The sequence below is a fragment of the Agelaius phoeniceus genome, chromosome 6, assembly GCF_051311805.1.
Source record: "Agelaius phoeniceus isolate bAgePho1 chromosome 6, bAgePho1.hap1, whole genome shotgun sequence".
Lineage (NCBI taxonomy): Eukaryota > Metazoa > Chordata > Aves > Passeriformes > Icteridae > Agelaius > Agelaius phoeniceus.
In genome coordinates this window covers 37835967-37857279 of record NC_135270.1, presented here as the reverse complement: position 1 = coordinate 37857279, position 21313 = coordinate 37835967, and the positions used below count along the sequence as shown (strand labels likewise).

Here is a 21313-nt window from a genome sequence, read left to right as displayed (position 1 = left end):
GTAAAAAAAAAAAAGAAAAATACACCCTCCCCTTCAACCAAGCTCTCCCCCCACCCCGCAACAAACAGAAAGGAGAGATAAAAAAAAAAAAAAAAAAAAAGGAAAACAAAGAAACACAAAAGCACAAAGAAAAAGCAAGTGAGGGAGCCTCAGGAAGAGCCGCACACCCCTCTCCCACTCGGTGCTCACCGTTGTTGGTAGGAGGTGATGCCCTGGACGTTTTGCGGGTTGCCGTTGGCCGCGGCGCCGGCTCGCCCCATGCCCGGCGCCGCCGGCACCCCCCCGGCCGCCCCGCCGGCCGCCGCCGCCGTCACCTGCACGCTGAAATCCGGGAAGATCCTGATCATCCCCGCGGCTCAGCACCCGGCGAGTGTCGGCGAAGAGGTGCAGCAGCAGCGACTCTCCCTCCGGCGGCTGCAGCAGCAGAGCCAGGCACACTGCAATCCCATTAGTGAGTGGCGGCCACTGTGAGTGAGGACGGGCGCTTTGATGTGAGCGGCTGGGCTGAGATTGAGGAGTTTGGGGGGGCTAGGGGTAAAGGGAGGGGGGGGAGAAATTTACCGAATTGCAAACATGCAACGCGTGAAAATTTGGGAAGAGAAGTGGAATATCAGAGCTACCAAAAAAAAAAAAAGAAAAAAAAAAGGTATGTCGAATACTACTGGAGCTGTAGATATAGGCGAAAAATCCAAGCTGAGGAGGGACGGGGAGGAGAGAGGGGGGCGCAATTACTTTAGCGGTGCAGTGAAAATGATGAGCAGCAAATGTTGCCTTTTTTCCCTCCTCCTTCTCGTTCCTCCACCCCCCACCCTCCACCCAAAATGCAAGTCTTAGAGGATTTCTCTGTCTCAATGAAGTAATAATAAAGGCGGCTGACCACAGTCTGGGCTAGCGCCAACTGTGCGGGGGGGCCGGGGGGGGGGTTAGAAGGCGGGAGGGAAGGGGAGGAATATCCCTGCTCCCAGAGTCCTGAGGAGAAGAGGAAGAGTGGAGGATTGTTGCAGCACAAGTTCTCGCTCTTGGTAACTTGCTTTTGCTCTCCTAGAGGCACCCCGCAGCCCCCCTCCGTCTCTTTTCTTTCTCTCTATGAAGGGACGGTTTTCACAAGCGAGGAAATGCGCCGCTTTTGTGCAAAGGCAGAGTTTGTTCCTTATTCTAGGGAGCTGACTCTCCTCCCCTCCTAGTGTGCAGCAATGTTATTGCGAGTCAAACTTGTAAGGTGTGTGCTGTCTATGCACGCACTGATCCCTATTGCTGCTTCAACATATCAATTATAGGGCCGAGCGCTGCGCAGAGCCCCCCGGCAGAGCTCGCCCCGGGGCGCGGCACGCACCGCACCGGCAGCGGCGGCGGAGGGGCCCGGGGCCGCAACTCCCTTTGTGCCACCCGGCGCTGCGCGCAGCCCCCGCCTCGCTCGGGCGGGCTTGCCCTCATCCACCTCCGCCAAGTGCTTATCCCTGGACGCGGCGCTGCGCGGCTCCAGCAGCCCGCCGGGACCGCGCCCCTGCCCGGTCGGGGCCGCCGCCGCCGAGCGTGCCCGGCCGCGGTGCTGCGCGGGGCGGGCGCGGCAAGGAAGCGCGGAAAGTTGGGCGTTAGCGCGGGTCGGCGGCGGACCCTCCTCGGTTTTGCCCAGGTGGCTGCCTCGCCTCGCTTCGGCCTTGGGGTGGGCAGCCTCGGTGGAGGGGACGCGGAGAGCCGAGCCCTCCTCGCCATGGTGCTCGGCGAGTGCAGCGCGGGCTGCTCCCTCCTCCCGCAGCTGCAGCGGGAGACGAGGGGCGAGGATCCCGTCCCGCAGAGAGCCCAGCAGCTGTGCCCAGTCAGAGGCAACAGGGGAACGGCAGAAAAACTCCCTCCTGCGGGAGGGTCCCACCAGATCGCCTCACTTCTGGGGGCGCCTCTGAAACCACGGACCTGGAGCCCCAAGCTGATGATTGCTGGAGCTAAAAAGCGTGGAGCTTGTGGAGAGCTGGACTCTGCGCCAGCCCAGTGAGTGGACAGCTAGAGCAGAAAGTAACACGCTGCGTTACTGCACCTTACCCAAACAGCAGCCGTGCTGCTAACTCGTTTCTGAGGAAACCGAGGCTCATACCAAGAGGAGCTGCATGGGACAGAACGCAGGTAGTAGTACTCCAGAATGTGTGTAGTGTTGGAAAGGCTATGGCAGCGTCCTAAAAATGAGCAGAGATCCCAGACTGTCCCCTCGCTCCAAAGGCATTGCAACCTTCTGTGAATCAAAGCAGTCACCTGGGCCAGTCTCCCCTTTTTCCATGCAACTGTGTGCCTTTTAGAGTCAAAGCCTGGCTCCTAATCTAAAAATATCCCCTCATCTTGACTTTTCTTCCCATTGCTGTTTCAAAGCAAATTAAGACACACCAACTTTATGTTAAAACAGAGACTGCATTCAAATCCTTTGTATTAAATAGCATCTGTGTTTGCATTCTGTTTTAATACAAAATGCTTTGGATTGCAGCTAATACCAGGAGATATGAAACTGGTTAGTCCCCACATGTTGCACATAAAAAGAATTCATAATGAGCATCTGTGGGATGTGGAATGGATCCCATGAGTTAGCTGAAGACCTCATAACGTAAGAGCTGAGAAGCCTAAGTGAATTATGACTCTCTTTCCTCGCAAGTAGGATTAATTTTCTATCCCACTTATATTCATTATCTATCCTGTTTATACTATAGGGACATCAATTGTTTGAGTGTTAAATATGAAGACTTTACAGAAACGTGTAGGTTAGATAGCTTGCAGAGAAGAGGGGGGTTGTTATTGCTAGGAAAACTGTTATTCAAACTCCATGTTTAAAGACCAATATTAGATAAAGCTGCTCACTTTTTTAAAGGACTGCAAATTCTGTGCCTTTCTCCTATGACATATTTAAAATGTAAGGTTTACAAAGTACTCTCCATCTGCCTGTGGCCCTCCCAGTGATGTCAATAGGAATTTTGCATGCAGATGAAGGCCCCTATATGGCCTTTAGAGAGCAGGTCAATAAATGGCTGGAGGAATAATTAAAGACTTCTGAGCTGCTCCTTTCCTTTTTCTTACATTATAGTACAAGACTGGCATGAATATAGGCTGGGCTACCACTCTAATTGGCTATGGAATAACACTGAAAGGAATTTAAATGTGGGCAGTAGCCATTTTCCAAATGATCACTCCATTACAGTAGTTTTGTCTGTCAATGTATGGCCAGGCAGTAGAGTGGATGTAATCATGCCGAAGTGCCCATCCATTGATTGTCACTCTTTGCTCTACATTGGCAACTCTGAGCAGATTTTCACATTTCAAAGAGACAGCCAGGGTGGAGAGCCTGCCTTTAGCCAAGCTTGCTTCTGCTTAGTCTTGAAAGTCACTGCTTTTCATCCATGTAGGCAGAGCCAGGATCTCTCGATATTTAATAAGATCTTTTATGAGTATTGATTAATATCTTAAGTGTTAATGTAACTAAAAGTTCAGTCTTGATAACTTTGCTTGCACAAGTAGACCCACTAAGTCCCTGGAAGTACTGACAAATAGTTCTATATGTTAGAAGACAAGCAGGATTCAAAGGTGGGTTTGTGAATGTCTAGAATAAAGAATCGTTTTCTTTGCTGTAGCTCTTAAAAGACACCAAATAAAAAACATTTTCTCATATTTGAAGAAAACTCCATTTTGATTGTTTGTATCTTTTGTTCCCCCCAAATTAATCACAATGGTAAAATCCAGTAGGAATTTCTGAGACTTACTTTATACACCAATGAAAATATCCATCATCAAGCATATGCTCTGTGCCATATTAAATAGTGTGGACCCAATTTGCCACATATTTCACCAGTGCGACAACATACCATGATGGATTTAACTTAATTTGCTGCAGCATGCTAGAATAAATGAGATGAGAATAAACCCCAATATTTTTAATTTACTTTATTTCTCATTTTGGTCAAATTATTGACAGCTTCTGGTGTCCAAGTGACATAGTTTTTGTCTCAATACCATATACTATTGCAAGATATGCTGCAAGTTGCTTTAGTATTGATTAAGCAAAGAAATATTTTAATAGAGTACTGCTGTTTCTATGTGCAGTAGACCTTCCTCTCAGGCAAAAACATAGCAAAAATAAAAATTAAAACCACATGACAATATGTAATGCAATAACATTTAATATTTATGCTTTTCATATACCTCTCTATCACAATTATATATTATATCTTTATTCGCATTGTCGGTATACTACTGTTCCTTTCACAGGTGAAAAAATATCTCTTCTCTGGAAATTCATTTCCATTTACTTAAAGTTAAATGGTTTGACTTTGAATTTTCATTATCTGCTGTTGGAAGGAGCCTGTGACAGGTATGAGAGAGAATGCTACAAAGCTTCATTGTATCATCTAATTTTTGCTTCACTTTAGTCAGATATCATTTAGGTGGAGAGTAAAATAGTATACATAGAACAGGATAAGATAGAACAAAACAGAACAGAAATAAAATGAAAATAGGATATATAATGAATTACAGTAGAAAAATGCCTTTATCTTGAAGTGATTTTTTTTTAGTTATACTGATTCCTCACTAGTGAGAAAATTGAACTAATTTTATATAAAAGGAATATGTCATAACAGGATATGGCATTTATCTTCCTGAGATAGGGGTGACCTCATCATTCACAAGTGGTGTAGCTATGAATGAGTAATCAGCCTCCCCACCCATTAAGTGTAGATAAAGTCCACATCTTCTGTCTAAGTATTAAATATTCGATTTATTATTTTACAACTCACCATCTCTACAAGTGTTCACTGACTGAGGCTTCGGTTGCTGCTGCCAGTATGCGTTGTCAGTGGGAAGCAGAAGAAGCTCCTCAAAAGGTGCCCTGTATAATAGAGAATGAAAGATAAGAAGGAAAATGAAAATAACAGATGAGAAGAAAACAAGAGAAAATGGACCTGTAGGAAAAAAAAATATGGGCAGAACAGGGATAAGGAGATTCTTTAACTGACCTATACTTTTGTTGTCTGTAATATTCCAAGAGCTTTATAACATACAAGCAGTGAAAATATTTTTCGTATTAATACCTCACATATATCAGCTACCTCCTATCTCAAGTTATATTGCTCAAGTTATTCCCAGAAGAATTTATATATGTATAATATGAGAGAAATATATAGTTAGGAAAAAATTTCTTTTTACTATTTATCAGCAGTGCACATTAGGGAAGAGCCACAGTTAAAAAAATACAGTTTATTTCTAGAACTATATAAGATAACATAATTTTCTCTTTCAAATGATGTCACGTGCTGCCTTTTGTTTTCATTCCTTTGTAAAAGCAACGAGTGCAGTTTAAAGAAAATATTCCAAATTTAATTTTAAATCCAAAAGAAGTGTCTGTTCATCTGTTTTGAAGAAAAAGCTCTAAATAGAACATGAAGTCAGGAAAAAGACCCTTACAACTTATATGAAAGTACTCAAATATTTTCCATCTTCACCATTCCTTGACATGTACTCATGGTTGGAAGAATGGATAAGGGAAATGTCTTTTCTGAAAGGTTTTGCTAGGACTGAAGGGCAAGTTTAAGGTAGCCCCTTCTCCCCACACCCCCTCCCCGTATTTACAAAAAAAAAAAAAAAAAAAAAAAAGCGGGCAGAGAGTAAGACAGAAGGAAAGTGCCTGGGGAACACAGCATCACTATTGAAATCATAAAAGATGTATAAGGACATCAGTGGAAGAACTAGAAAAACTATTAGAAGGATGCCCTACAGGGCTCTCCCAATTCTCAGCGATTAGTAGCCCGCGCTGCCGGTGGGAGGATGCAGGGAAGCTCTGAGGCCAATCCTGGGATCTCGTTCATTGGCGCTGGCAGCTGAGAGCCCTGTGAGCGCGGCCGGCCGCAGTGGGGAAAGGCTGGCACATTGCTCACACACCCAAGGTGTGAGCCTGGGCTGTGCACAGACCACCAAAGCTGCCTCAGGAAGGAGGATCATGTCTTCCCTACCATCAGGTTGTTTTTTTTTTTTATTTTACTCTCTGTGGGAAAGCAAAGGAGCACCTCTGGCCCACCTTGTAATGACAAAGGACAGATCACCTTCCAAGGCTGGAGCATCAGTCTTAAAGTCAATTTCTCATGTGTTGCATACTTAGCTCTGGCCCTAAATTTTAGTGAGTGAGTTATCCCTTAGCACCAGAGGTTTTCTGCAGTGTTGATCACCCACAAATTTTCTAGCATCTCAAGCAGATTGAGAAGCAGCCAGCTCATTTTTTCAGACTCTACCTGCTTCTGCAGATCTGTGATGTGTCTCCAGGCAGTTTTAGCACCTATGTTTTCATTTCCCATCTCTTCAAGATCAGTCTTATGCCTCCAAAGTAATCTGCTACTTCACTGACATCAAATTAGGACTATGGAGACCACAACTAAATTTTGCTGTTTTCACGTCCTCAAAATCCCCATTCATGCCACACAGCCTTATAAGAAGCCTTACTGGAAAAAGAAATCAAGCAGGTGTTTTTTATCTCCGGGGCTTCTAAGAAATGCCATCATATTATCCTGTGTTCTCACCACATTCAGATTTTTGGTGCATAAAATAAGTGAAACTTAAAAAAACACAGAGCTAGTCAACACACTTTTTTTCTTTTATCTATGTGTGTACATTTATTTGTAGCCTCTGCCAGCACTCCTAAACAAAATAATTTGCAGAAGCACCCATTAGTGTGTCCTGGAAAGTCAGGATCAAAAGACAGCTCAAGGTTTTTGACTGCACTTAGAGGAGGATTCTTACTCCTTCCCTTACTAAGTGGTCAGTCTCTTCTTATTCAGAAGGAATGGAACCAATCATGCTCTCTTTCTCCTAATTATTTTCTGATTAACAAATGCAAGTTGATGATACATACAGCAGGAAAAGCATTGAGCTTTCACTCAGAGTTCTTTCAGACAAGCCCAGCACAGTCCAACATAACCTCTCCTCTTTTTGGTGGCTGTTAGTGCTCTGCTGAGTCACGCAGCAATGAACATTGAGCAAAATATTCCCATGCCTGTGTCTTATCTCCTACTGTCCAAATTGCATCCAGTGCAGTTTAAAGCTGTGCTAGTTCCTCAAAGACATGCTTCTCCATAGCTGGTGCGGTGGGGCTTTTTCTGTTTCATTAGAGCCTTATTTTTCCACTTATCCAAGGCAGTGCATTGTGTTCCTGTGTAGCAGTCCCAGGTGGGCAGCCACATGCATCTGTGGCTCTGCTAACAGTTTCTGAAACTTCAAGCATACATAAGAATCAGAAATAAATACTTTGATCTTTGGTCTTAGTGTTTCTCTAAAAATAATTAAAACTTAGAAGGATGTATATATGTGTCAGAAACTTGAATGCAGGCTAGCCTGTTTGAAAATGCATCGCTGTGCAGGCATAGGAATCTCTAACGGAGTCCCGTTCTTATGTAGAACTATTTATTATTCTGCAGTTTCAGTTCATCCTATGAAGATGATTGTCCTAAATTTTTCATTCCTTTTTACTTTAATTCAAGCATCAAGCATACTCACAGGTGGTCATCAAAATTTAGGCATATATCTAATTTTACTCTTTCAATTTCAAATTTCTCTTGGGTAAAAACCAACAAAACCTTCCTAGTATTTTTATATGGTCTATCATAAACCTTAAAGAGGAAGCTTTATTCCCTTCAAAGATAGACTTCCATCCACATTACTTGCATTTCTATTGTTGCTATCCATACTATAATAACTGTTGTAAATATCAACCAATGTTACGTGCAGCACCTGAGAAGGGTCCTTGTATTTCACACTTCAAAATTCTTTTCTTAGGGACCTAATTTTGACAAAACTGGAAAATAATTGGTTAGAAGACATCTTAGTCCACTGCTGGACCTTTATTTTAATTATCTTTTTCAAAGCTAGGGTAGCCTGCCAACTGGCCATAAATTGTACCAAACTTGGTATATGTTGAGTTAGCTTCTTTTTTTCTTCTTTGGCTGTAAGTGTTCTCACCACCTCAAAGTGTATTTTCATTATCAGAAAGTGGTCTAGACTGTAGTTTGTATCTAAATAAAGTTGAATAGTCCATTTGTTTAAAATTACTCAGGAAGGCTACCTAACATTCTTGACTGCTCACTCCCAGTGTATCATATTATCTCATTTTTATATTAATGAGTGGACAACATAGAAAACATCATTGTGACTTTTGAGACTCAAACAAGATTAGGTATTTGCAACATACTGGATGGAGAACTTCTGGACACTCTGAAGGAAAGAGATAATGTAATTTTCTCATTGTCAATACACGTTTTAGGTATTACAGAAGTAAGCCACTATTCTCTTCATTACACAACTGAGGCAACATATATTTGGCCATAAAATATCTATAATTTGGGTATATATAGTTGTCAATTGGAAAAAAATTAAAGTTTCTCTTAGTTCAAAATTCATTAAAGAGGCTTTATTGTACCTTTTTTATTTTTGACCCAATGGGGGAAAAATTCATTTTACTAGTACCTCAATAGGACAGGTTAGTAAAAATTATTACTTGTTGATGGTATGGCCTATTTCTTCTCCATACATATGACAGAAGGAAAAGCAACAGGAACTCCTCCAGCAAACCACCATTTTTTTTTTTTTTAAATGTGTTCCTCATTTCAGGAAAAAACCTCCTACAGATTTTCAAGAGTATTTAATTTAATACAGGTTTGGCCTTTTTTGTACAGAACAAGAAGAAATATTGGAGAGTCCATACCAATAGATATTATAACAACAACAGGAACATCTGCACGATGTCAGAGTTTATTTATAATTGCAAGATGTTATGATCACTATTTCTTCCCTTAACTGACCTAAATCAATATTTTTTCCTAAAGTAATTAAACCATACAGAGATAAAAGCTATCATACAGGTAGAAGTAAAATTTGAAAATTTTGATAATATAGCAGTAATTCTAAGATTCAAATGCAATCACTAATTCATTAGAAGTTACAATTTGTATTGAATAATGTTACTAACAATCCATGCTATTTTCTGTGCTGTCAATTCAGTAACAATTTGTCTGTATGCCAACTAAGCACAGTGGCTAGTTTTATCTAGAATATATTCTAATCTGTTACTCGTTCCTAGGCAGAACTTTTGATTCTAATCAGTTTCAGTCAACTGTTTTCAGTTTATAATTAAATACAGAGGGTGAAAATGTGCATAATAAAGAATATATTATGTGCAAAAAAGTCTTGAATTAATAAAATTACTAAAGCTGATATATCAAACACCTGAAGAAGAAGAAAAAAAAGGTTAAGATGTTTCTTGAACTCATTGTACACCTTACACTTTTGATGGTATGCATTAATAATACTTCAAAGTTTGCATATCCAAAGATGAGAAGAAGAATGCTTCCATTTAAATAGCAACAGTATTCTTAACTTTCAGAATATTCTTATGAATCCTTGCTACTTCCACTAACACTGCTCTTTTACCTTTGCTTTTCAGTGAAGAAGAGTCTGTGACTGGGAATAATGCAAAATAATTTTACTTTTGAGGGACTCTAAACTCTTCAAACCATTGTTATAACAGATGATGCTTGACATTGCCAATCATTCTATCTTCCTTTTACTTGTAAGTCCTGATATCAGTAGGAGACTCTGTACATGCATTCATATGGTGCTGTTTGGTTTGTGGATCACACATGTCTGGAGTTAATTTATTTAATGTATCGACTTTAAAATATCTGCTGTCTTCACTGTTAGTTTGAAAGATCTTTAGAACCTGAAAGAATATCCCTTAATATGGCTTTCAATGAAAACCAGCATTTGGGGGAAAAGAGAGAATAAAAATAAAGCATACTCTGTACATGCTATGTACATGCTAACTTGAATATACCTTTAAAGTACCAAACAATATTTCTTCAAGTAGGAACTTTATTTTGATATTGTTGATTATATCATACACACATTATTCCATAATTTAAAAAATAGCATCATTTTGCAAGCAGACACCTAGTGATTTATTATTAGGTCCAGTTATGATGCTGCAAGGAGATAAATTAACACTAACCTTTCAAAAGGATTCCAGGGTTGAATCCTCACTGTAATATATAGGCACTAGAATTTGACTCTCCTGTTATCTTGGGATGTTAGGCCACTGGTTTTCATGCACAAGCATTCAGAAGTCTAGTCAATCCAGAATGGAGACCAATATCTGAGGTACAGTCCTTGTTTGGAGAGTCAAACTGGGGATTTCCTGAGGCTTCATGCTGTGAGAAGAGAGCAGGGGAGGCAAAGATGGGTCAATGCCTTTTCCCAGCACCAAGTACTGAAGTTAATGTGCATTTGAATCTCTGTTTCCTTGTTCAGAGTGACTGTAGATGTTCTCTTGTGGAGAAATTGCTCAATCTAAAGATGACTGTAGTTACACAGTCATTCAAGTGAATTAATGTAGGGAAACAAGGAGGACTCACTCCATCACTGATGGACACAAACCTTATGCAGTGGCTGACTGATGGCTGGCTGCTCTGGTGTCCCAGCCTGGATACCAGCAACACTGTCTGCTTTGGATAGCAGCAGTGGGTGCCTTCCTAACAGCTAATTATTTCTGCAGAGTGACAGTATGATGCTGATTAAAAATATATATTAATATATATGGTATATTATACCTATAAATATATCTTGCCTGATTTATTTGGTCTGAGCTCATCTATAAATTGTCTGGCTTCTGAAGGAAAATGGCAAAATTGTCTTGCATTTAGAGGGATAGATTTCAAGTTAAATCAGAGGTTAGAACAAAAAATCCAAATTAATAACAAACTCCCAAGAGCTCAAACAAAGCAAATTTTAATACATGAATATGAGAAGACGTGTATGTCTTGAGCAGAAAACAAACCTAAGATATGGATGGATGGGAAAAAAAGGTCGGGTGATACTTTCCTTCTGAAAAAACAAGAATAAGAAGAGCATTCTAGTACAGCATAATGGTTAGATTCTCAATAAGCCAGTCATGAATTTGAGTAATGGAGATGCAGTCTGTTTCCAGCAAGGAAGCAAAAGCAAGCATACTCCTCATCTCTCAATTATCTCCATTTTCAGTTTAATTTCAAGGAAGAAATTAAAGAAATCCTGCCTTTTCCTAAAAATTAAATGGAACAAAAAAAAAACCCAACCAACCATCCATCCAAAAAAAACCAAAACAAAACAAAAAAAACCCAAAAAAACAAAAAAAACCCAAACAAAAATGCTACATGCTAAACAAAACAAACAAAGAATTCCACACAAAACTAAGCATCATCAACAAAAAAAACCAAAACAGCATTCTCGAAATACATACTTATATGACATTGCACCTTTCATATGGCTTTCATGAAATTTAAGGAGGAATGCTAATCCATTTGGTTTTAATATGTCATTCTGGGTTTTTTCATTTTTCCCTACAACCCCCCCAAAAATTTTTATAGGAGAGTACTAGAAAAAACTCTGGAAGATGCTTCTTTCTTTCCTATGAGGTAATATTCAGTACTGCTTATCAGTAAGTCAACTACCATCACAAGAAACAAGTTTTCACTGAAGTATATTGATGTTTGCTTTTGTCTGCATAAGGTGTTTGAACATTCAGTCTTGAAAGTATGATGATGGGACGAATGGCCTGATGCTGTTAAAAATGACTATAAGTGAATCAAGAGTAATTTTTAATAGTGTTTCATTGGAATCAATGGGCCAATATTATCAGAAGTGAGTCTCATAGGAGTTGTGGAGATTAATTTTTTTATGTGAAGTCGCTGAAGTCAAAGGTAACAGGCTGCAGAAAGTTAACCCCACCCAGTGCAATTACATTCCATGTAGCCTCATCTTGTGGCAAACAAACCAGTTTATTAAGTACAAGACTGGTGTATCACTTTCACACAATGTATTAAAAAACCCAGCAGGGTAGTGTTGCAGAGGATGGTGAGGTAACTAGTGCAGCTAGGCTTTTAGTATAATTGCACAATACCACTTAACAGCACACATCACATACTGCTACAGCATGCTTTCAAGAGAAAAATGTTAGGCAAGATATCCCATATCCTATACTCTTTGCACAGTGCCTCAAGCTCTTGCTTTTGCTAGATAGTCATGAGAATCAGGCTAAAGGACTCTGACGTCTCATCCAGAGAGTGGCAATTGTAAAAATACGCATTCACTGCCCCTCTCTTTGAAAACTAAAGAAAAGAGAGCAAAACTACCTTCTACTTTTGTGAAGATTTAGAGGGTTTGCAACATTTGATTAATGGAGAATAAAATTAGCTATTTATCAGCAAAAGCAATCTTCAAAATTTTTTAAACATGATCACAATTAACTTCCAAAATGTTCAGAGGAGCTTATGTAAAACCAGCAGATGTGCAACTAGATCCTGTTATGTTTTGTATGAATCCAAAATGAGAGTCATCCTTTGCTTTACCATTCCATGGATTCTGTCTTTCCACAAACACCAGTGTATAATCACATTACAGTAGAAAACTGTGTCAATGGAAAAATATACAAAAGCATGAATCAGATACGTGAAGGTAAGTATAGAGTTCAAAGTGATTACATGTTGTATAATTGATGTGCAGTTTTAGGTTTTAGGGTTTTTTTCCTCCACAAATCTAAAATATTCCTTATGCTCTAGATCTATTTCCTATCAATTTACTGTTATAATACAAACTCTTTTAGTACAAGTACAGCAATTCCAAGTTTCACTGGATGCTTAAGTCTTTCTATTCATTAATGTCTTGCAGCTCAGAATATTTCTGTAATTGTGGAACCCCTGCAGTGAAAGTATTGCTTAATGTCTCATTGACACTGGGACAAAGGACATAAGCCATCTTTGATGTGTATAGGGTAACAAAAGTTCAACAAAGTATTGTGCAATATAGGACTTAAAAAGTCTCAATCAGATTGTAGACTAAGTCTCCAATCTATCCTCCCAAACTCCAGATGGGCAGTGGTGAGAATGAAGCAGGAAAAATGCAAAATATTCTGTCTCTTTCAATTCTGATAGGTGATTTTGTTCATTCTGCCTTAGCTACTGGAAGCAAATCAGAGATCTCAGTACTGAAGACATTTCTGTAACTTGAAAGTCACACCAGCATAGAGCATGCTTTTCAGGTCCACTTGGAAGTGTTGGCTCCTGACCAACTACACTGGTACAATACTCTGCTACACTGCTCACACTGATGCCAGCTCCCTTTTAGTGCCAGCTTTCCACAAAGGTTGTGAAGAACTTTTTTCTCTTCTTGCTCGGCCTTGTGATGCAGATTCATAGAAACAGGTAGTTGCAAGGAAATATCATGCTTTTTACCTTTTTATCTTAAACATTCCCTTAGATTGTTTTAATCATAAAACTGCTCATTTAAAACTTTTTCTGTCTTAAAATAGAAAAAAACCCCACCCTAACCCATATTCTATATCTGGAGATATTCTTAAAAAACTCTCTTCATGGAGTTACTGAAATATGTGGTAATCAAAAATTATTTTGGGAAAGCATCACAGTCAGTCTTGGGCAGGTCACTGAAAACTGGCTTACTGGTTCTGGCCAAGGCAAGTTCTGTGTGTTAGCAGCTGTCCTCACTTCTTCCTTGGAGAACATAAAGGGGGGACAAGTCACAGTCCCAATACTTTCTGAAGGATTAATGTTACTGAAAAAAATAATGAAAAATATGTTTTGACAGTTTAGTACCTTTTGAAAACATAATTGAAGTTAGAAAGTTAGATGCCAGGATTAGTCAAATCAATGTGACATGAAATGGCAGAGACTATAAACCCTAAAAAGAAAAATCTTTTATGGTAACTTTATCACAGTGTTCATCGTGGAAGGGCATATATATAATTATGTATGCATGGTAGAACCCCTGTAAAGTAATAACTTTTAATGAATAGCCCTGTTAAAATAATACATTTCTGGGCACCAAACCAAATATGTACAGGAATATAGTGCAAACCTTCTGAATGATAAAGCAGGAAACTAAAAAAGAAAATAAAGAAAACTAACAAAAAAGAACATTTAGTAGGAAATTGGACTGATACGCCTGCTTATATTAATAGCTGTACATGTTTTCATGAAATCAAAATAAATTTGATAAAAGAGACTTTTGAAATTACTATATGCTGTACAAATATTGTTTAATAAAAATAAAAGATTTTTGCCTAAGAAGGTTGATTCTAATTTCATCTCTTTTGCTGATTTCAAAAGAATTATACCAGGAATGCATCTGTTCCTTTTAGAGTATTTGTTTCATGGTAGTTGTATGTTTTGTTTTATTAGGACAGCACTGCACGCTGTTTGATAGGAAACCAGTCTCTGATCAGCAGACCTTATTCTACTTAAAAGCTTTACCTCATGGAGTGCTTAGATCCATGTTCTTAAATAGTTTTATGTACCCAACTCTTTTATAAAATAAAAAAGTGATGCTACCTAAGTTTTAGATCTTCAGTGATACTTGATTTTCTGAACCACAGTGAGGGCCAAGGTCATCAAGTCTCAGTAGGCAGCCAGCATATTGATGCTTCAGCCATATGCTGTCATTCTCACATGACATTCAGCCTTTTCCCCTGAATTTGGGAGCCAAAGCTGCTGACTATATATAGCCTGAGAATGATGGGAGCAGAGCACGTGAATCTTTGTTTAGTTTTGGATAAGAAATTGACTCATGGGGAGGATCTGGACTTCGAAGGACCATGCCAAACATTGCTTTACTTCCCTGAGCAACAGGTTACCAATGTACAAGATCCTCAGGAATGTGATTAGCTTATTAAGACTTTCATTAAGATTGTATCTTCTAATCTCCAGTTCTGAGATCAGATCAATTTGTTGCTGAAATTCATTCTCATTTCAAAAGGGAAGGAGACAATGCCTCTAGGAGAGAAGGAAGTCACCCACCTAGTGAGCAACCTTCTTCTAAATGACAAAAAATCTTAAAACAGAAAATTTCTCAAAAAACACAGGAAAATTAAAATTGTAGAGTGAATAGCAAGGTGTAAGAAAGAAAGAGTAGTGTCAAACACTATAGAATATGAAAACATCATAGTGAATTAATTTTCTAAATTGTATTTTGGAGTTTAAGTATTTCTTGACTTGATAAGACTGTAGTACTGGTTTCAGTGTCATTTTTGTGCTTCATGAATTTATTTCCTTTTTCACACACTCTTATTTCAAAAAACACGTATTACTGAGAGATTGTTGAAAAGATTCCTGGAAAATTCTAACAGATGATACAAGAAGAGTTAGAGCTAGTGTTAAGAGATAATGATGTTCCATATCAAGTAAATTAGTTTATTTTGCATCTCTTTATGCTTTAATCCAAACCCAGGACTACCTCTGTCTCCCTATGACAACTGTGAGACAACCTTCTGCCATGGTGACTTGTTCTGAAGTTGCTTGAATTAGGAGGCAGTGCTTGGCATCTCTATTTCTGTGGATGAAATACAGCAGATTAAGTGATTCTGAGCTGCCAACCTCAGCCTCTATCCTTCCCTCTGTTTTAGAGCTCTTGTGATTCATTGCCATTCTCCTGAAGTCACAGAGAAAGGACAGACGGTTTTAATTACCATCACAAAAAAAATCCCCAAAAAACTATCAGGCATATGGAGATAACAGCCCAGAATTTTTACGAGACCTTGGAGAAGTTAGCTTGCCAGAATTTGAAACCCTAGAAGTTGACTTTTTTTAGCTTGGGAGAAAATTTCCTGAGCCTCTAATTTTTTTTTTCCAGAAGAATCTGATAATAAAATGACTAATATATGACCTTTGCTTAGAAATGGATGAGAGAGAAGATGTACAAATAACAATACCTGAAAAATAGTACGTATTTATAAGAAGTAATTACAATTTGTTTTCAACTGCATTTTAAAGCCCATCTTCATGAGACTTGCTTGAAGTTATACTGTTTTAGATTGAAGTCACCAAAATTTTATTGTACCAGAAAGGATTGGGTCCTTGATAACAACTTTATAATGGCTCTAAAGGACTTCCACAGTAACCTATGACTTAAATGCTGGAAGATTTGTTAAAAGCTTAATATTAGGCATAAGGTGGGTCGATGAGGGGACAGATGTTTCCTCATGTCCTGTTGAGTGATTGAGAATTTCTAAAAAACTATATTTGTTGAAAATCTTATTTTTTTTTTCCTTAATAGAAATGTTAAAAATCAAAACATCACTATTCCCAAAAGAAGCAGCATAGGATTATTCATATTCTGCTGCTGAATATCTTGGGTTTTGAAGTCCACTGGAACCATCACCTGATGACAAGATTTCATAAATACAATTAGTGTGAAGCAGTTTACAGAAGTGTGTCGTTACTCTCCCAGGCCACATCCTGTCCCTACCTGTTGGCTTTTATGAATGAATGCTGGTGCTTGTTGGATGTTTACTGGGGCTCCATTTGGCCTCAGGGAAAGCTGGCTTAGGTTCTGACACAACTGATTTCCCACCTACATCTTGCATGAACTATTCTTTTAAGGACCAGAGTGGGATTTTTTTCTGTGCAGAGTGAAGTTACCTATCAGCAGTGAGTTATGAACAATCATTGAACATTTGGAGTAATAACCAGTTTATTAAGGAAGCTGTTTACAAAGGTACTGCAATTACAGCTAACTTCTAAAGAAATATACACAGACTGATTTCTTAGTGCCTCCAAATCCTTTTCTCTTCCAAACTGTATTTCTTTTACAGACCTACAGAATAAATCCTGAGCAAACATAACAGTATGTGGCTTTTACCTAACCCCTTTTACCTCAATCTAAAGAACTTCAAGAAGAAACAAGACTGAAAATAGCTACAGTAATACTGCTTCTTGGATAAAATTCTAGGAAACCCATATTTAAGAATTCTGTAAAATTCCAAAGTTATGATTCAGGGCCAAAGTCTTTCATTTACAATAACTGGTATCTTAGAATACTGGCTCAGCAAGTGCTTTTTGGAAGCAGGGAGGGCTGGCCACCTTCTCCCACACAGGTGAAGCCGCACCGTGAAGATGCAGAGGCAAATTTCAGGTGAAGCGCAGGATTGCACGGCCCTTTTAACACCCAGGCAGGGCTTGGGGAATTGTGACTGAGATCACAAGGGTTTTCAGGATGAAGAAGAGACGAGAATGTTGACTCTATGATCAGAAGGTTTGATTTATTATTTTATGATATATGTTACATTAGACTATACTAAAAAGCAATAGAAAGGAAAAGGTTTCTTGAGAAGCTAGCTAAGCTAAGAATAGAAAAGAATGAATAACAAGGATCTGTGTCTCAGACAGAGCAAGAGCCAGCTCTGCCATGAGTGGTCAAGAAATTTAAACACCCACAGGAGACCAATCACGGGTCTACCTGTTGCATTCTACAGCAGCAGATTTTTCATGAAAGGATTTTTCATGAAAGATGTCTGCGACAGGGAATCAGCTGGGTTTACAGTTTGATTTTGCCTCCTACAAGGAAGGTTGCCATCCTGTTCATAAAGCTTGAGATGGACTGTGTTCAGCTTATAAAACTCTCTGTAACTTTGTAAATTCATAACTTGTCATCACATTTTTCCCCATAAATGGAATAATTTAAGTATTTTCCCACAACTTAAATCAATCCTTACTAAATGCTCAAAATTTCACCAGTGAGCACCAGCAGTGTTGACTGAAACCAAACCATAGCAAATAGTGCTCAGCGCTGACAAATTAAACTTACCCACCCAGGACAAAAGTGGCATTACTTTGAAACCCACATTAGTTCACTGTTCTTGCCTAAAGGCATGGAAGTGGGAGTTAAGGACCTCTCAGTGCAATTTTTTACATCCATCATGCATAGATGCCTCTAAACAAGCAGGAGTATAGTGTCTTCTGAGGACAAGAGACCAGCAACCAAACTGCTATTGAATTAGTTGAACTGTGAGTACAATGAAGCCTAGAGCTGTAGCCATTTGGCAAAGAGCCTTATGATCTGTTGTGCTGTGCCATGGGTTTCCTGAGGAGATTTGGCTTCATCATGAATGCTGGTAGCCATTGCCATCACTGTGTGATTGAGGTGCGGAGAGAGTAACAATATGGGAGTGGCATTGGGAAATTCAGATTTTTTTTTCTCCCTTTTTTCAACTTATTTTTCCACTTCCATGTGTTTTTATTCTGATTTTGAGGACAGAAATAATCACACACTTACCCTGTAATAATGTAGTAATCTGTCATATAAATACCCTCCCATTATATGGTAATTATGGTTTCATTAAATGATCAACAGCTACCATGTTAGCCAAGAATAATTACACATTTGTGTCCTGTATCTTAAAGTGTTCTCAGCTCCCTTTTTTTTTATTGAAAAGGGGAAAAAATGTTCCCTTGTGAGTAAGATCACAATTTGGCCCAATGTATGCATTTATTCAGTATGACTTGGATTGCCACAATCTCCTATTTTGACTTTATTCCACAGCATACCAAGGCCTCATTTAAGGGAACTTCACCATGGCTATTATGGCTGCACATTTTCAAAGTTTCCTGAATAAGGGGCCATTCCAAATTCTGCTTTTTTCCCCTTTACACTTCCAGTGCCAGTTTATTACTTCCCAGAAATTTCACAACACAGTAGTGTCTGCATTACAGCTCTCTGACTGTACCACCTAGTTTAACATTTGACATTGACCCAAACAACCTGATACCTTGAAGGTTTCAGTGATTGGCCTGAGCTCTAAGTATCTTCTTGGAATTAGTAAAGAGACATTCCCCATTTGCAATTTTTTTTCTCTAAGTTGAAATTTGAGATACTGGACATAAGAACCATATATAATATTCATTGAAGCAGCCTTAAATTACACTAAATAGAGCAGTGTATGTAGATCTGTTAAATTTTACTATGTGGACATGGTAAAAAAAGATTGCCATTTCAGCTGTACATCTTCCCACTGTTGACCTTTTAGCACAGATGCATGATTATTCATTACATACAGCTTTTGACCATTCATTGAAACTGGTTGTCAATAGCAAAAAAATGCTGGATAAAAACATGATGAGTGAATTTAGGTACAGTTTGGGTGCCTTATCATGGCATTTTTAGGCCCCTGAGTCATCCTGGGCTACCTAAGCCAGTGACACAGGGATGGCAGATCCTGAAGGAAACCAATGGGCTCCAGGAGAGGTAATTACAGCCCAGGTGGGATATCCTTGGGTAGCACTAGTGACAGCAGCCCATCTGTGTTTGGGCACTGAGTTGTGCCCTAAATTTCTGATGCTGGTCAACCCATCTTCCTCCTGAACAGGCTAGTGGTGTGATGAAGCTGGTACCATAGCTCTACTTCAATTTACAGTATCAATGGTTTGTTTCCAAAGACATATTTGTAAACACTGGATGGGGAAGAGGGGAGGAAGGACAGAAAGTGGAGAAGAGGAGGGAAAGGAAGTGCAATTCTGCAGCTTCTTCTGTGAGCCATAATATGCATATCTTTGGTCCACTAATTTCTGTATTTCTCTTCTGCCACCAACTATTTCTGTTCTGCCAAGAGCATACTTCTGCAGGCATTTTACAGGTTTTGGATACACTCTTCCTCATCAACTTTCCCTTTTCCTGCTCTTTCTGAAGAGCCTCTGTTGGAGTTGTTTTGACCTATTTGTCCGCATTTTTCCTTTCCTTTTCCTGTGTAATTGAAATTGTCAGTTCCAGAATTTCAGGGAACCTTCTATTTACAACATTCATAGGCTCTGATTCATCATGCTAACTTGAGCCACATAACTTGACACATTCATTAAAATTACACATAAACTGAAATAATTGAACATGTGCCTCACAGAACATTTTCCAAAGCATTTCACCTCACTAAAATATAAAAAGGGCAAGGTTATTGCAACACATACTCAGCACTATTTCCTTGTGTTTGGAGTGGCTCTAGAAGAACCTATTTTCCTTTTAGATAAACACATATGAAGTTTACATTGAGTTAAATGCAACCAAAATTTCAAACTTAATACACAGCCAGTGGTTGAAGGCTGTCATCCTGAAATGTAGACTTTGATCCAGGTGAAAACTATTTCTTTCCACCATATCCTTATGTTAGAAGTTTCTTTATATTTTTTGGAGAGACAATAAGTCTTCCTTTCTGTGGTGCAAATAATTTATCCCAAGTTAGTAAGATAGATCGAACTTTTTAAAGTTCAAGACAGAATCTGGGTGGGATGGGGGATTGAGTACTGAAGTCTAATCATAACACACTTTATTCAGTGACAGTGCTTGTCCTGTGAGTACATGCCCCAAATCACCACACTAATCTGTTCTAGAGCATAGCACAGACCGCTGTGTACCTTTCTTTATTGATTTGTATTTGTACCACGCCACCATTTCAAGAGAGATACGATATATCAGTAAGAAACAGGCATCCTAACATGATCTCCCAGGCTGTATGAGTCCAACAATCAACAAGTGCCTGTGAGGTTGTTGCTTCTTGAAAATAAATGAGTAGAAACACAAAGCAAAAGGTGTACAACACACAAGAATGGCGAGTGTGCAGATGTAATCTTTAACTTTTGTAAATCATCATAGGTGCCATAGGTTATGAGACACAATGAAGTCCTGTGCATATTGCTGAATAAATAAAGAGGATCTGAAAATCCAAATAATTTCTAGACACCAAAGAGATGTTTGTCTACTGCTCTTATATTCCACTCAATCATAAACCTTATTTTTAGATACTTTCAGGGCATTTAAAAAGTGTTTTCCAAGTAGAATCTATCCCAAGTATCTGTTGTGACTGTACAAGTATAAAGAAAAGAAAAACTTTGGCAACATAGACAAAAATGCAATCAAGAAATTCAAAGCAAGATTTGTACTCCCCCTCCCCACTTAGCACTCAAGAGAGAAAACCTGACTGTTGAGAGGGGAAAAGCAGCTCTATCATGTTTTATTTATATATTTATTTATTTTTAAAAACCTTTACTGAGAAAGGGAATAATTTAATACCAGGAAGCATACAAAAGAAAGATGACCACTGATACCATATGCAAGTAGAGCATACTCAGGTAACTTGACCTATATTTTTAAATATATATATATTTTCTGCCATTGACTGCCAGTACAAAGGCTCTGGTCTTGCAACTGGAGATTTTTCATTGAAGCTCCAGGCCTGTGTGGAACCCTCCTGGCACCAGGATCTGCAGACGTGCTCTGGAGTGGGAGACAAAGTTCCTGAGCAATAGTATCTCTATGGATGGGTTAATTGAACTTTCTGGATGCACTGACAGATTGACTAATACATTGAGTGTTTAAAAACAGCTGAATACAGCAGCTGTACAAAGCTTGCAGCTTTTATCTTTATGTATCAGCCTTTTTCCTTTCTTTTTTTTCATTTATGGCTTGCACATTTTAAAAGTGAGCAAGTATTCAGGAT

The 21313-nt window shown here is 39.0% G+C and overlaps 2 protein-coding genes across 4 annotated transcripts in view; one reads left to right on the top strand and one right to left on the bottom strand.

Moving 5' to 3' along the window:
• The window catches only part of NPAS3 (neuronal PAS domain protein 3), a 595107-nt gene extending 594280 nt beyond the window's left edge, over nucleotides 1-827 (bottom strand). The window contains exons 1-2 of one of the 3 annotated variants that reach the window (XM_077180439.1): nucleotides 562-827; nucleotides 190-465 (exon numbers count right to left, since the gene is read on the bottom strand). In XM_077180439.1, coding sequence (XP_077036554.1) covers nucleotides 190-347 — 158 coding nt within the window. In that variant the 5' untranslated portion in view covers nucleotides 348-465; nucleotides 562-827. Of the gene's footprint in view, nucleotides 1-189 lie in introns of all 3 variants that reach the window. The other 2 variants (XM_077180438.1, XM_054635311.2) reach the window with 2 other exon arrangements.
• LOC143694392 (uncharacterized) overlaps nucleotides 649-21313 on the top strand; it is a 95525-nt gene continuing 74860 nt past the window's right edge. The window contains exons 1-2 of the mRNA XM_077180560.1: nucleotides 649-739; nucleotides 1185-2118. Coding sequence (XP_077036675.1) covers nucleotides 649-739; nucleotides 1185-1990 — 897 coding nt within the window. The 3' untranslated portion in view covers nucleotides 1991-2118. The remainder of the gene's footprint in view (nucleotides 740-1184; nucleotides 2119-21313) is intronic.